Source organism: Diceros bicornis, chromosome 2 (assembly GCF_020826845.1).
Source record: "Diceros bicornis minor isolate mBicDic1 chromosome 2, mDicBic1.mat.cur, whole genome shotgun sequence".
Classification (NCBI taxonomy): Eukaryota; Metazoa; Chordata; class Mammalia; order Perissodactyla; family Rhinocerotidae; genus Diceros; species Diceros bicornis.
Window position 1 is genome coordinate 42,792,250 of NC_080741.1, and position 12,446 is coordinate 42,804,695.

Sequence of the window (12,446 nt, forward strand, 5' to 3'; positions counted from 1 at the left end):
TCCAAGTGAAGCTATGGCACTCTCATCAGACTAGCTGTTGGGGACTCCTCACTCTGACTTAATGGCAAATGCAAATGCCTTTAGGGGCCAGGAATATATGTCACCATGTCAAGTCACTGGGGTAGGACTAAAGACCTGCCATGAGGGCAGGGACTTCATCCATTGTCCGCTGATTTATCCCAGTGCCTGGAGCAGAGCCTGCACACCATAGGCCCCCCAATAAAATATGTAGAATGAATGATGGGGACTGCAGAGAACTGGGAAGTGCATATCTCACAGAAGCCATTCTTGTCAAAAAGGCACGCCTCTCGGCAATATTTGGCATCCAGCTTGCAACTCCTATGATTGAATAAAGAAGGCTATTTATGGATGGAATGGAACGATGACTGCCAAGCAACATTGATGTCCAACTTATCACTTTGATATTACATGTTTAATTGGAGTCAGGATGCAGATAACTCTTTCTGGTTAAACACCTCTTAAGTCCTTGTCATTAATAACCTTGGCCCTTCAATGACCCTGGAATAATTGGAGATTTGTGTAAATTTTCATACTTTCCCTTCTATCATGCTGTGATCCTTTTTTTCTGAATCCCTTAGTCATATGTCTTTCTTTTCAAAAGATGTACAGACACACCTTTTCTACTAAATAAGGGGCAAACTTTCTAAATACAAGCTTTATTTACTAAAAGAAGGGTCACAAATTGGCTTTCCTACATGTAGCGTTGCCTTTTCTAAAATGGATTTAAGCAAACAGTGGCAGCTGTTTCGTGCCAAAATCATTTTGAGCCCAATTCATCTCCGAAATCTGCCACATCAAGTTACAGGGTCCTGATGGTGGGGAACAGCCTCTGCAAGTTTTTCCTACGGTGAAGAGTTGGTCCTGGCTGCTCCCTTGGATGCTGCCCTTATTCTGGTGGGTTTGTGTCACCATCTCTCCATCCCATTCTGACACTCGAGACCCAATTTTTTTGGTTAGTAGCAAAGTCCCTTAAACCAAAAGGAGTGTAACTATTGGATCAGTCCCACAGCTGCTGTGGAATAGACAGGCTGGAGAGGAGCCCTCTGAGCACAGGTACCCTAACCCTAGGATGGATTGACAGGTATGAGACCATGTGCATCAGCATGGAAGCCCAGAGCCAGCTTCTACACTGTGGAGTCAGCCACTGACTTGTCACTTAGACACTTTGATTCCCTAATGAAGCAGGAGGGCCATCGAAAACATTCTCTAATGAAACAAAACCTGCAGTAGAATCTACTTGGAGGAACAAACTTTGCAAAATCAAGCCATAGCTATCATTAGTATGTGGGCCAGGAAATAGGAGTCAGATAGGTACCGTAGAGGGTACCAAAGGCATTAAAATTCCAGATTTTCTCAAAACATTTTACTGGTAAACACACACACACAGGCCTGCAGGCAATATTTGACTTCCAGTTTACAAACCCTGTGATGGGATAAATAAAATCAATAATAGATGGAAACCATTCCTGCCAAGCAACATTGATCTCCAGCTTACTGCTTTATGCTATATGTTCAGATGAACGCAAAGATGCAGATAATTCTTTGTGCATGAAGTACCTCTACTCCATTAATGACCTTGGCCCACATCTAGACTGATTGTAATTTTGAGCCATGAATGTAAAAAGTAGAAGCAAGATGTGTCAGTTAGTAATATATTCAGCCACAAAAAACAGAAAACCTGGCCAACAGTGGCTTCAATGGAAGGGGGTTATTTTTCTCATGTAACAAGTTGTTCACAGGCAGGTAGTGATTCACAGTGGTCCAGCTGATCCAGTGCTGTCTGGGCCCAGGCTCTTTCAGTCTTTCTGATCCACCTCACTCAGCATTTTGGTATTCCTCCTCACCCTTGTTATAACTGCACATCTATGATCAAGGCAGAAAGAAGTGAGGAAGGAGAGCATCAGCTGCATCTGTTTACCTGATAAGGAAAACAAAAGCTCATCTAGAAACCTCCTCAGCAGGCTTTTCCTTCAGGCTCACTGGTCAGAATTATGTCACATGACCACCACTAGCTGCAAGGGAGTCTGAGAAATGGAGTATTTTGTTTGTTTGTTTCAGCCTCCTTGGTGGAGGAGAGTAGGGAGGAATGGGCTTGAGAATAGGTGTATGAGCTAACACACAGTGGCAACCAAGACACTGCAGAGAAACTCTTTTCCAATACTCTCATTGTACAGATGACAAAACGGAGTTCTAGAAAGGGGAAGTAACTCAGTCAAGGTCCCATAATTAGATGAAGTTAGAGCCTTATCTATAGCCCCAGTTTCCTAATTCCCAGTCCAGAAGGCTACCCACTGGACCACACCATGGGTGTGGTTTGACAGAGTCTGTGACTGAAGCTCTGTTGAGGAAGTAGAATATCATCCAAAAAATGAGGTAATGGATATAAAACTGTCAGCAGTGGGGGCCAGCTCGGTGGCATAGTGGTTGAGTTTGCACGCCCGGGGTTCGCAGGTTCAGATCCCAGGCGCAGACCCATGCACCGCTCATCAAGCCACGCTGTGGTGGCGTCCCATATAAAGTAGAGGAAGATGGACACAGATGTTAGCCCAGGGCCAATCTTCCTCAGCAAAAAAGAGGAGGATTGGCAATAAATGTTAGCTGTTAGCTCAGGACAGATCTTCCTCACACTAAAAAAGAAAAACACTGTCAGCAGTGGGCAGAGGATGTAATAGCTTCCACTTGAGCTCTCCTTTCTCCCTCCCTAAGAATCTGAAATAATTCAGTGGGAGTCACAGAAGCCAGGCCAAGTCAAATCAGGCCTCCTCTAGGTTCCCTCCTGCTGTGTAGACTTTTTAGCTTCACGTTCCTTTGGCACATTGATGTTTGTGTGTGTTATAGCAGAATCAGTGTCATGATGAGCACCATGATAATGTAGAATTTCCATGTCATTGTTAATGTGCTGTTCTTGTCTTCTGTCCCCTTCTGTTATTGGACCAAACAGAAGTATTCTGCTGTTTCTCTCTGCAACATCTCCACAGAAGTCCTGAAAGTTATCAACGCCACAGAGGAGTTGATAGCAGAGTCTGCAGGGCCCTGGGAGTTCCCACCTGTCCCTCCTGACAGAGAGAAGGGGACATTTCCTCTTGGGACAGACCAAGTGAGACTGGATGAGCAGCTGACTTCCCTGGAAGAAAACGTAAGACAGTGTGGCTGTGCCATGTCAGGGCAAACGTGTGTGAAGAAGAAGCTGATGAAGTTGTAACTCATCACAAAGAGTGCAAGGACACATACACATCACCACCACCACGACCATAGTAAATATATTCTCAGGAAGGTTCTTAGGCTGGGTTCCCCAGAAGCAGACCCTGAGACGAGGCTTTGCATACAAGTGATCTGTTAGGGAAGTGCTCCCAGGGGAGGCTGGTAAAGGAGTGGGGAAAGAAAGGGAGAGAGAAGAAGCCAAGCAAAGGTATGATCTTAGACAAAGAGTAGCTTTGACCTGATCCTGCAGGGAGCTCTGGGGTATAAGTTGCATCTCAGAGTTGTCCTGACCTAAGGCAAAGGAACTGGCCCTTCCCTTAGCCAGCAGGCTCTTCAGTCTCTGCATGTAGGCAGATTGTCAACAGTAGCCCAAAGGTAGTCTTACATGTAGATTTGAGTTGTTGGGAATAAAAGCACACTGAAGCTCGAGGGGTGGGGAGGGGAGTACACAGAAACTATAAAAGGGATCTGTGGGGATCCGGGTGGAGCACTGCCAGTGCCGCCACGGGAAATGAGGGTGGTTGCCAACAGACCTTAGTTACTGCGACTGGTCTGCCCTGCTTCACAGATATGTCTGCTGGTAATGGATTTTTCTATCCTTCTGACTTATGAGGAAAGAAAGAATGTAATAGATTCTTACATATAAATATCCACAGTCATTGTTGAGTATTTCAATAAATGTCTGATGATAATTTTCTAGCGCTGTAGACCAAGGGTGATACAGAGAGATTTGGACATTAGCCACTGAGGCCATCGTCACCATCACCAGCTGGCATAGTCCTGCCCACGATACTGATATCAGATCAAGTCAGGTGATTCCCTCTTTCCAGACTCAGCAGAATCAACCCTGATTTTGGGGTGCTCTAATGAATGCTGTTCTCAGAAATCAGGAATTGTTATTAGAGGTAATTTTTGCTAAAAGTTGAAACAACAACAAATCAAAATGACTCAAGGTAAAAAAAAAAATGCCGGTATTTGTTTCACCTTAAAAGTTGAAGACTCTCTCCCTTTGGATTCCCATAAAACCTTAGCATATGTCTATCTGGCCACTCATCTCACTTTGCTGCCCTTTCTGTTAACATGTCTATCTCCCATTAGATTGGCACCATTGACGTTTTGGATTAGATAATTCTCTGCTGTAGGGGGCTGTCCTGTATGTTGTAGGATGTTGAGCAGCATCCCTCGTCTCTACCCACCAGATGCCAGTAGCAGCACCCTCCTAGTTGTGACAATCAAAAATGACAATCAAAAATGTCTCCAGACATTGTCAGATGTTGGGGGAGGGGGCAATGAAAGGAGGCAGGGGCACAATCACCCCCAGGTTGGGAACCAGGTATATAAATTCCTGCAGAACAGGGCCTGCTGTCTTTCATGTCTATAGCCCTGGCCCTTGACCCAGAGCCTGACACAGAGGAGTTGCCCAACAAATGTTTATCTGATGTCTGATTACATCGCATGAATGAAGTTCTTTTTTAAAAGGAGAAATGTCTTACTTCTCAAGTGCAAGTCTTTGTTGTTTAAGTATGTCTATAACACAGTTCTTTCAGTGCTGATAGTCCTAAAATGGCCCTAATTGTGGACACAGAACTGAAAAGGTTAAAAAAGACATAGTTCACCCAGGAAGGGATGTGGTTTTTTACAAAATATTGTATCAAAAACACTTATAATGCATGAAATACCCAGATTTAAATGATAGTGCCAGTCCCCATGGCAGACTTAAAGCAAACACAGTATGCCTTTTTTGTCCTCCAAGGAGCATGTTGAAAAATACAATAGCTTTGTTGCAGTTTTCATTTTGTAAGATCCTTTTATTATACATTGTTTCTTTTCTTGGGTTCGTTAACACTTTCAGTTCGAAACACATCCACTCACCCGCTGATTTAAGGTGTCAGAAACCCCAGCAAGGATACGTGCTGAGAGGCCGGGCTTTGTCATTTGCTGTCCCCTGCCCAGCGCCTCTAAGATGCCTCTCCTGTCCCCAGAGTTAGCTGCCTTCCTCCTCCTTCCTTTCCTCCCATCCAGCTTTTCAAATTTCGCCTCAGAAGAAATTCCATCTATGTTCCTTCGACTTCTATGGGTGTTTGAGTCAGAGAGGGGATGACTCGGCTTTATCTCTTTAGCTCACCAGATCACAGAGCCACGGGCAGGTTGCTACGCTCTGCAGTTTCCAGGATGGAATTCAGTTGAGCAGCGGGAGAAGGGCAGGGCTGGTTCTTAACACTGGCCTCTGGGTGCAGCTGATTTAATTAAACCATGATTTTTGTCTGTCTGTGTTCTAAAGACTGCCCCTTTGTTCCACTGCTATCTTTCTCTTTTGTGCTGAGGAACCCGGGGACCGTCAGAAATAGAAATGGCGACACTGATTCTCGCCTTCTGAACGTTGGCTACTGCAGACCAGGACTCCAAGATGAAAGAGAACATTTGCTTGAGAATATTTCACCTTTAAAAATATTTCTGAAGGCCTCAGAGCTACATAAGACAAAACAAAAAATGTCACATTCGTATGTCAAACCTCCTGTTTTCATAAATTGCCTTGTTAATCCACTTAATTAGGGTAGGGCATGGGGATTTTAGAATTCCCTTAGTCTCTCACTTGCTGCCTGGCCACAGCACTGTGAAATCAGCTCTTGTCTCTCCTAAAGGCAGGAGGAACCTCGGGTCAATCCCAGCCTCCCCTGCGCACATAGTGGGGGCTCAGTTCCTCAGACTAAAAGCCTGGGTCTCTTGCATTTGAAGCTCTTGCTGAGAGCTGTGAAGCATAGGGTTCTATTGTACCTGTAGGAATTGGGCTGGGAGAGGAGAGTTTCAGGAAGGGACTATTAACTGAGGTGTGGGCAAGGTTAAGGGATACTGTAGTGCTCAGAGAGTAGCAGTAGGAGGAAGAGGTCACCAGTCCTGGGCACTGTAGTCCAGGGAGAACTGGAGCCTAGAAAATCACCCCCTAATGGGAGCTGTCACCATGGAGCCAAAGCAGGCAGACTGCAGGGGAAGAAAGACTCTAACTTCTTTCTTCTCCTGCTGGTGTCTCCCATTGGCCAAACCTATCCTGGCCAGCGAGGGAGTCTTGGTGAAGAAACTCATACAGGTCAGCCTCACAGAAAACAAAGCAGGGCAGAGGAGAGTGGAAAAAGGATCTAGGGATCAACAGAGAACAACTAGCATAACCATTCTCAGACCTGTGGTGTGATTATTAGAGACCTACAGGGGCCACCCTGTGAATTTATGCAGGGTTGTGAGTGGGAGGTATGAGTCAGCTCCCTCCCCCTCCCACCCCCATCTGAGGACCTTCCTCATTCTCATCTTGGCTAACCTAGGGTACCCCGTAATTCACAGCCACAGAGGGAGTAGAAGGACAGTCCTAACTTGCCTTTTATCTTGGCCCTATAATTCTCAGCAACACGAAATACACTGCCCATGTAATGTACAACCAGTGGCAACAGACACAGTGGGACTGCCCCACGGGAACCCAGCTTTGTCACAGAATCCAGGATCAGGCAGAGGATGTTGTCCTCCTTCTCAAAGCTCTTTCTCATACAACCGCCACAGCACAGGAGAGGATGTGGCACTAGAACTTGTGGAGGTGGTCATGGCTGTTCAGGTGGTGAAAAGAAATACTATCAGTTACTGTCTAACCTTAGCCCTCTAAAGTGTATTTCATGGAAGCCAAGTCCAGCAAGATGCTCTAAGATCAAATAAGTTTGAGAAACCTGTATACTCTTTCTAGGAAAATTGAGATACATATCAGCACATTAAAAACTCTGAGACATCCTGAGGTAAAAAAATCTGTTTAATGCTCTTTATCCTGGGGGCTTTAACCACAAAGTCCTTCCTTAATGAAACATGTATCCTCTTCCCTTAAAACTACTTTGAGAAAGGCTTGTTAAACCAGGAGCCCGTCAATGGGATCCTTGGCATCAGTGACTAGAGTTTGAAGACGACATAGATTACTTTAACTTTTGTTATTTCAGCCAAGCAAGAGAACCAATATCATGTCCATCTATAACCACAATAACTCTAGTACCTTTATGTCAAAGCTGGAAATGCAAGTCCTCATAACATTCCAACCGAGATTAAGTGTCACAACATCATAGGGCAGGGTGGATAAAGCCAGGGATCCAGCATCAGCCTTCCAGAGCTCAAATCCGGGCTCCACCACTTCCCAGCTGGAGAAATCACTGAACCTCCAGGACATAATGTTCTCATCTTTAACATAGTGGTTAAAGATGGTACCTACCTCAAGGGTTGCCATGAGCATTAAATAAGATAAGTCACATAAAATCCTTGGCTCAGTGCCTGGCTCAGTAAATATGTGTCGTCATCATCATCCCCATGATCCCTGTCATCGTCATCCTCCAGTCCTTCAGGCGCCATCTCCTTGGCTGTAAGTTCCTGTTCAGCCAGTGTCAGTGCCAAACCACTGAACTTCCCCTTCCTTCTGGCGCCAGGAAAGCAGTCTTTTAGGGAACACGAAGTAAAAGATGAACATTCTGGCCTCACTGAAGGCTTGCAGCTATTTCATATTGCTTTGTCTTGGCAGAGAAAACAAGGAACATTAGCAGGTGACCACGTTGAAGGTAAAACAGCAAAGCCGATGGGATGTGATGTGATGACCCTCGAGTTTTGTGTATTTCTGATAAAATCAAGGTTCAGAAACCAAAGTTAAGTCAAGTTATGTTTAACCATTGCCACACTTAAATTATTCATTTCATTTAAGTAATAATTCCAAATTTTGTTTCATTGTGCAAAACTGTAAGTGTATATTTTAAATTATCTTATCAAAATAAGTTCGCCTCTTTTGGGTGTGAGTAGCAAAAGTCTAATATCCAAACTCAAAACTGCCCTGGCCATCTCTGTCCCCTCTCCCCCTCCCCACTCCCTCCTCCTCTTCCTCCTCCGCCTCCTCCTTCTTTACTTTCTCTCACTCTTTTTCTCTCCCCAATTTTTCTTCCTCTCTCAAGAGAAGTTTTTCGACCTTAAAACTTTTAAGACAAATTTTTAAAAATTTCTCCACTCAGATTGCTTTGAAATATTCATCATTTCCTTCATATGACAAACAAGAAGTGTTTTTTGTTTTGACGACAAAGAATAAATGGCTATATTGAACTGTGAGGATCTTTTAGAAACAGAAGTTCTCTAATACTTGCATATGATAAAGAAAGAAAAAACTAAGGTCTTATCTGAACTATGGCAGTTCCCGCAGACATTGGATTCATGGCCCCCTGTATGACTGACGAATCACCTACCAGAACATCCACTGTGTCAGTCACTGCTGGAAGCTCGTACAGCCCAGCTAGTCGGGCCAGGTGATGCACAAATTTGCTCTCAGCATACCTACACCTGCCTTTGCTCCACTTTGAAATGTTTTGTAAAATTGCCAGTGTTAATGCAGATGCATGAACCATGCCAAGGAATTGACAGAGTAGGAGCGTCTCAGGGTTCTTTCCCCTCCTTACCCACATTCAGCATCGCTCAGTGCAAAAGATGTGCATGACTTGTGTGCACAAGCTCTTGGCTTGTCCTAACTCCCTTATATATTTTAACTAAACTTAAAGGAACTGTTAAAGGATTGGCGGTGCATTTCATTCAAATATATCCTAAATTGCTGCGATTATGTGTTTAGAGCTTTATACACATTGATTAAACCTCCTGAACCTCTCTGTAAGTAATTACCTTCTTTAGATACATCTCGTTCCTTGTGCTGTTGGTTGTTTCAGCACACTATTAATTAGGCTGAAGAAGCATTTGTTTCATTCACCCTGACTGGCATCCTTTAGTCTGAATTATTCTAACTATTTTACTTTCTGTTTGCTCATTTTTTATGGGAATCACCTTATAAACTCAAAACTCAAAATGTCTTTTCCATTTTTTCCTCAAATTGCTCTCTTTATCTGATTTTGTCTTTAATTTTCAATAGCTCCCAAAAAACCATCTTAATTGACTGATAAATAGATTTGACATGCTTCTCTTAACATCACACTATTTTTCTAAGAAATAAAGTATTTTCCTACTACAAATCTCAGGCTCATTTTAATTCCCTTAACCTGTTTGAAGCAAGCTGAAGGTAATTAATTAAAGATAATTCACTCAAAATTTGTAATTGTTTTAAGTTAATTTCACCTCTATCATGTTTCCTGAATTTTCCCAATTACTAAATGCCAACCAAAAACTTTTATGGAAAAACGACATCATGAGTTTTTCTCTTTGTTTCTTCTACCTTGGTATGATGGTTGATATAGTCACTAGACAAATTTGGAGTGTATGTAGCTGATGTCATGTATTTTGTACTATCTTATCATATTTTCAAAACTTACAAATTGCTTTTATTTGCAGGAAAGTTGTGGGGGAGGGAAGATGTGGTTGACAGTGAGGGAGTGGTAAGACCTCATGCTACCATTTGAGTGAGAAGAATGTTTATAATGGGGGCATTCCCTATCTTTCTCCCCCTAGTGTTGAGCCTACTTCCCTCTCACTCTCCTGAATTACAGGGGTCCCCCAAGAGGGTCCCACCAGTCTTGTGTCCTCAGACCTGAGCTCAAAGGCTATGCCTTCACTACAGGTGTACCTGGCGGCAGGCACCGTGTATGGACTTGAAGGCCAACTGAATGAGCTGGAGGATGCCGCCCGCTGCATCCACAGTGGCACTGATGAGACCGAACTGGCAGATCTGGAGGACCAGGTGGCCACAGCTGCAGCCCAGGTCCACCATGCCGAGCTCCAGGTAAGAACTCTCCTCTCTGCCCAGATCGAGGACTACCGGGCAAAAGGAAAGGGCACCCCATCTTCCAAAAGAATTGTTTCAAAGCCTTTGTATCTATCAGTTCCTGCCATCTCCCATGCACTTGCATGATTACAGTCCTTTCAGGATTTAATTCCACTGAATCTTCCCTTTTTAAAGTGCAGCCATCTTCTCCCCAAATTATAGTCTTGATAATATATCAGACTTCTCTTTAAAACCTACGCCACTTTCCTCTTGGACAAATCTCTGACCCATAGGTAGGTCTCCTTGCTATACAGGTTCCCATTCCACCCCAAGACCACCCTTCCCTAACCTTTATCACACTGCTGATTACTTACTTAATGCCACTTTTCCCCACTAGAGACTAAAAGCTCCATGAGGAAAGGACTATAGCTGTCTAGCTTAACACAGCAACTCCAGGGCCTAGCACAATACCTGACACAGATTTGGCACTCAATAAAAAGAGGATGAACAAATGAATGAAATTGGAAGTGTGGATTTCTCAGACCAATAATTTGCATGATTTTGATATGCTGTTTCAGAACAGATCACTATATTATCTATAACTTTGTGAAGATGCCTGTTGTTTGCAATTTTCATGGATATCACCTTGGCCTTTCACTCTGGATCAGAGGTGACCATGGACTAAGCCACTGATTTTCAAACTGGGGTCCATGGACATACACATAGGGACCCATGAGAAACGCTGGTCTCTGCAGCATACTCTCAGTATAGACTCGTGGTTAACTGATATTTCTATAGACCCTGCATCTTAAACTGTATCCTTGGGAGAACTGGGTCAATAGAAACCACCTCTGGATAGAGAAGATGACAATCTTGCGTGGTAATTATTTTAAAAATAAAAAATTTTATTTTGAAGCATCAAAACTCACAACAACCGCTGACATCCTTAAATGCTCTTGAGAATGCCAGAGCACTGAGTCTCCTCTCTGTGGATGGGTTATTGCTGCATACTAGGAATGGTCTCATCACAGATGGCCCTGTTGACTATTATAAGCAAGAGTAGCTGAAGAGCAACTGTCCTCAAATAAAAATCGTTTTCCATAAATGCCACCTAAAGTTTAATTAATTTATATTCAAAGTGATGTGAAGTAGAATCAATCATTCATTTTCTGGGGGTACATTTTGCAGCAAATACTTCTTGAATGGTTTAGCCAGAAGTAATATTATTTACAAGTGTTTGGGAGGGTTTTATTGGATAATTAGTTATTCCTGCTTGCAAATTTTTCTGGGCTTAATTTATTGGGGCCATGTTTTATTGCATAAAATCCTGGAGTCCATAATGTCCATTTTCCAGGTGTTTGAATGTGCCTATTAACTTATTATTCATTTTTAAATATTACAGTAATGTTATCAATAACACTTAATATTCAGTGAGCCTTACTTTGTGACAGGAATTGTGCTCAACGCTTGATCTCACTGTTGTATTTAATCCTTTCAGCAACCCCATGAGGTGGCTACTGGTGTTATTCTCCTTTTATGTCTGGAGAAACAGGCTCAGAAAGGTTAAACCACTTGCCTAAGATCAAGTGCCTAGAAAGTGATGAGGCCAGGATTTTGATTCAAGTTTTTCTGACCTCATAGCCCACATTCTTCACCAGTGTGTGCTATGTGGTTTCCTGAGAAACGTGTTGGTTTTGCCGTCAGGCATGTATCCACTTATATAAAAATTGTTAATTTGCAAAGGAGATTGTCAACCCTGCCTTCAGCTTTATGGATCTTTTCAACGTGGGAACCTTCATTAGCATAGAGACTCTCCCCGTACTGCCCGTTGCTGCCAGAGAATGAAGCCTCAGACTGCCTGTTGTCTGTTCTCATGCAAAGCTGAGTCTCAGAGAAGATGTCACAGAGGGTGCCCTGCAGGATGGTAGGAGGGGTTCCACTGAGGAAGGTAGATGTGCTAAATTGTGTTCTTGGATTAGGTCACATTCTAGGGACGCTATCACCTTGGAGTTTACCTTTGGGACAGGATTGCCTAGTGCTGAAGGAGATTGCAGGACGATCCATGGAGAACATGGAAGCTAAGGGTGCTGTCCAGTGCGTCATGCAAGGCCATCCCTGTGGGCCTTCCTGGGGAAGGTCTCTCTTAACTCTTAGTATCAGGAAAAGTCGTTCTTTTGAGTACTGGGTCTTTATCTTGTGGACATAGAGTTCTATACTAATCTCTTTGCTTTGGCTTCCAGGAAACTCAGAGCTGAATTGGTCATTCCCTTCTAGCAAGTGTAAGAGTCATTGGGTTGCAGTCTTAGTAGTTAATTGGAACATGATTAAATAGATAGATAACAAAATGGAGGCAAAATCAGCCCTCAGTAGTCTCCTTTCCTCTTTCTTTGTCCTTTGCCCTATGGACTAAAACTTGAAAAATTAACCCCTTCTTATTCCAGAGTCTGGCAGTCAGCAAATCAGGAGGTCAATAGCTTGCTCTCCCATTGCCCTGTCTTTCAGGGCACTCCGAGCAAGGCCCTCC

The 12,446-nt window shown here is 43.5% G+C and overlaps 1 protein-coding gene across 3 annotated transcripts in view; it reads left to right on the forward strand.

Annotated features, from left to right (window-relative positions):
• Positions 1-12,446, forward strand: part of MYRIP (myosin VIIA and Rab interacting protein) — a 347,012-nt gene that overhangs the window by 327,212 nt on the left and 7,354 nt on the right. For 2 of the 3 annotated variants that reach the window (XM_058555496.1, XM_058555497.1), the window contains exons 12-13: positions 2,963-3,157; positions 9,779-9,940. In XM_058555496.1, coding sequence (XP_058411479.1) covers positions 2,963-3,157; positions 9,779-9,940 — 357 coding nt within the window. The remainder of the gene's footprint in view (positions 1-2,962; positions 3,158-9,778; positions 9,941-12,446) is intronic. The other variant, XM_058555498.1, reaches the window with a different exon arrangement.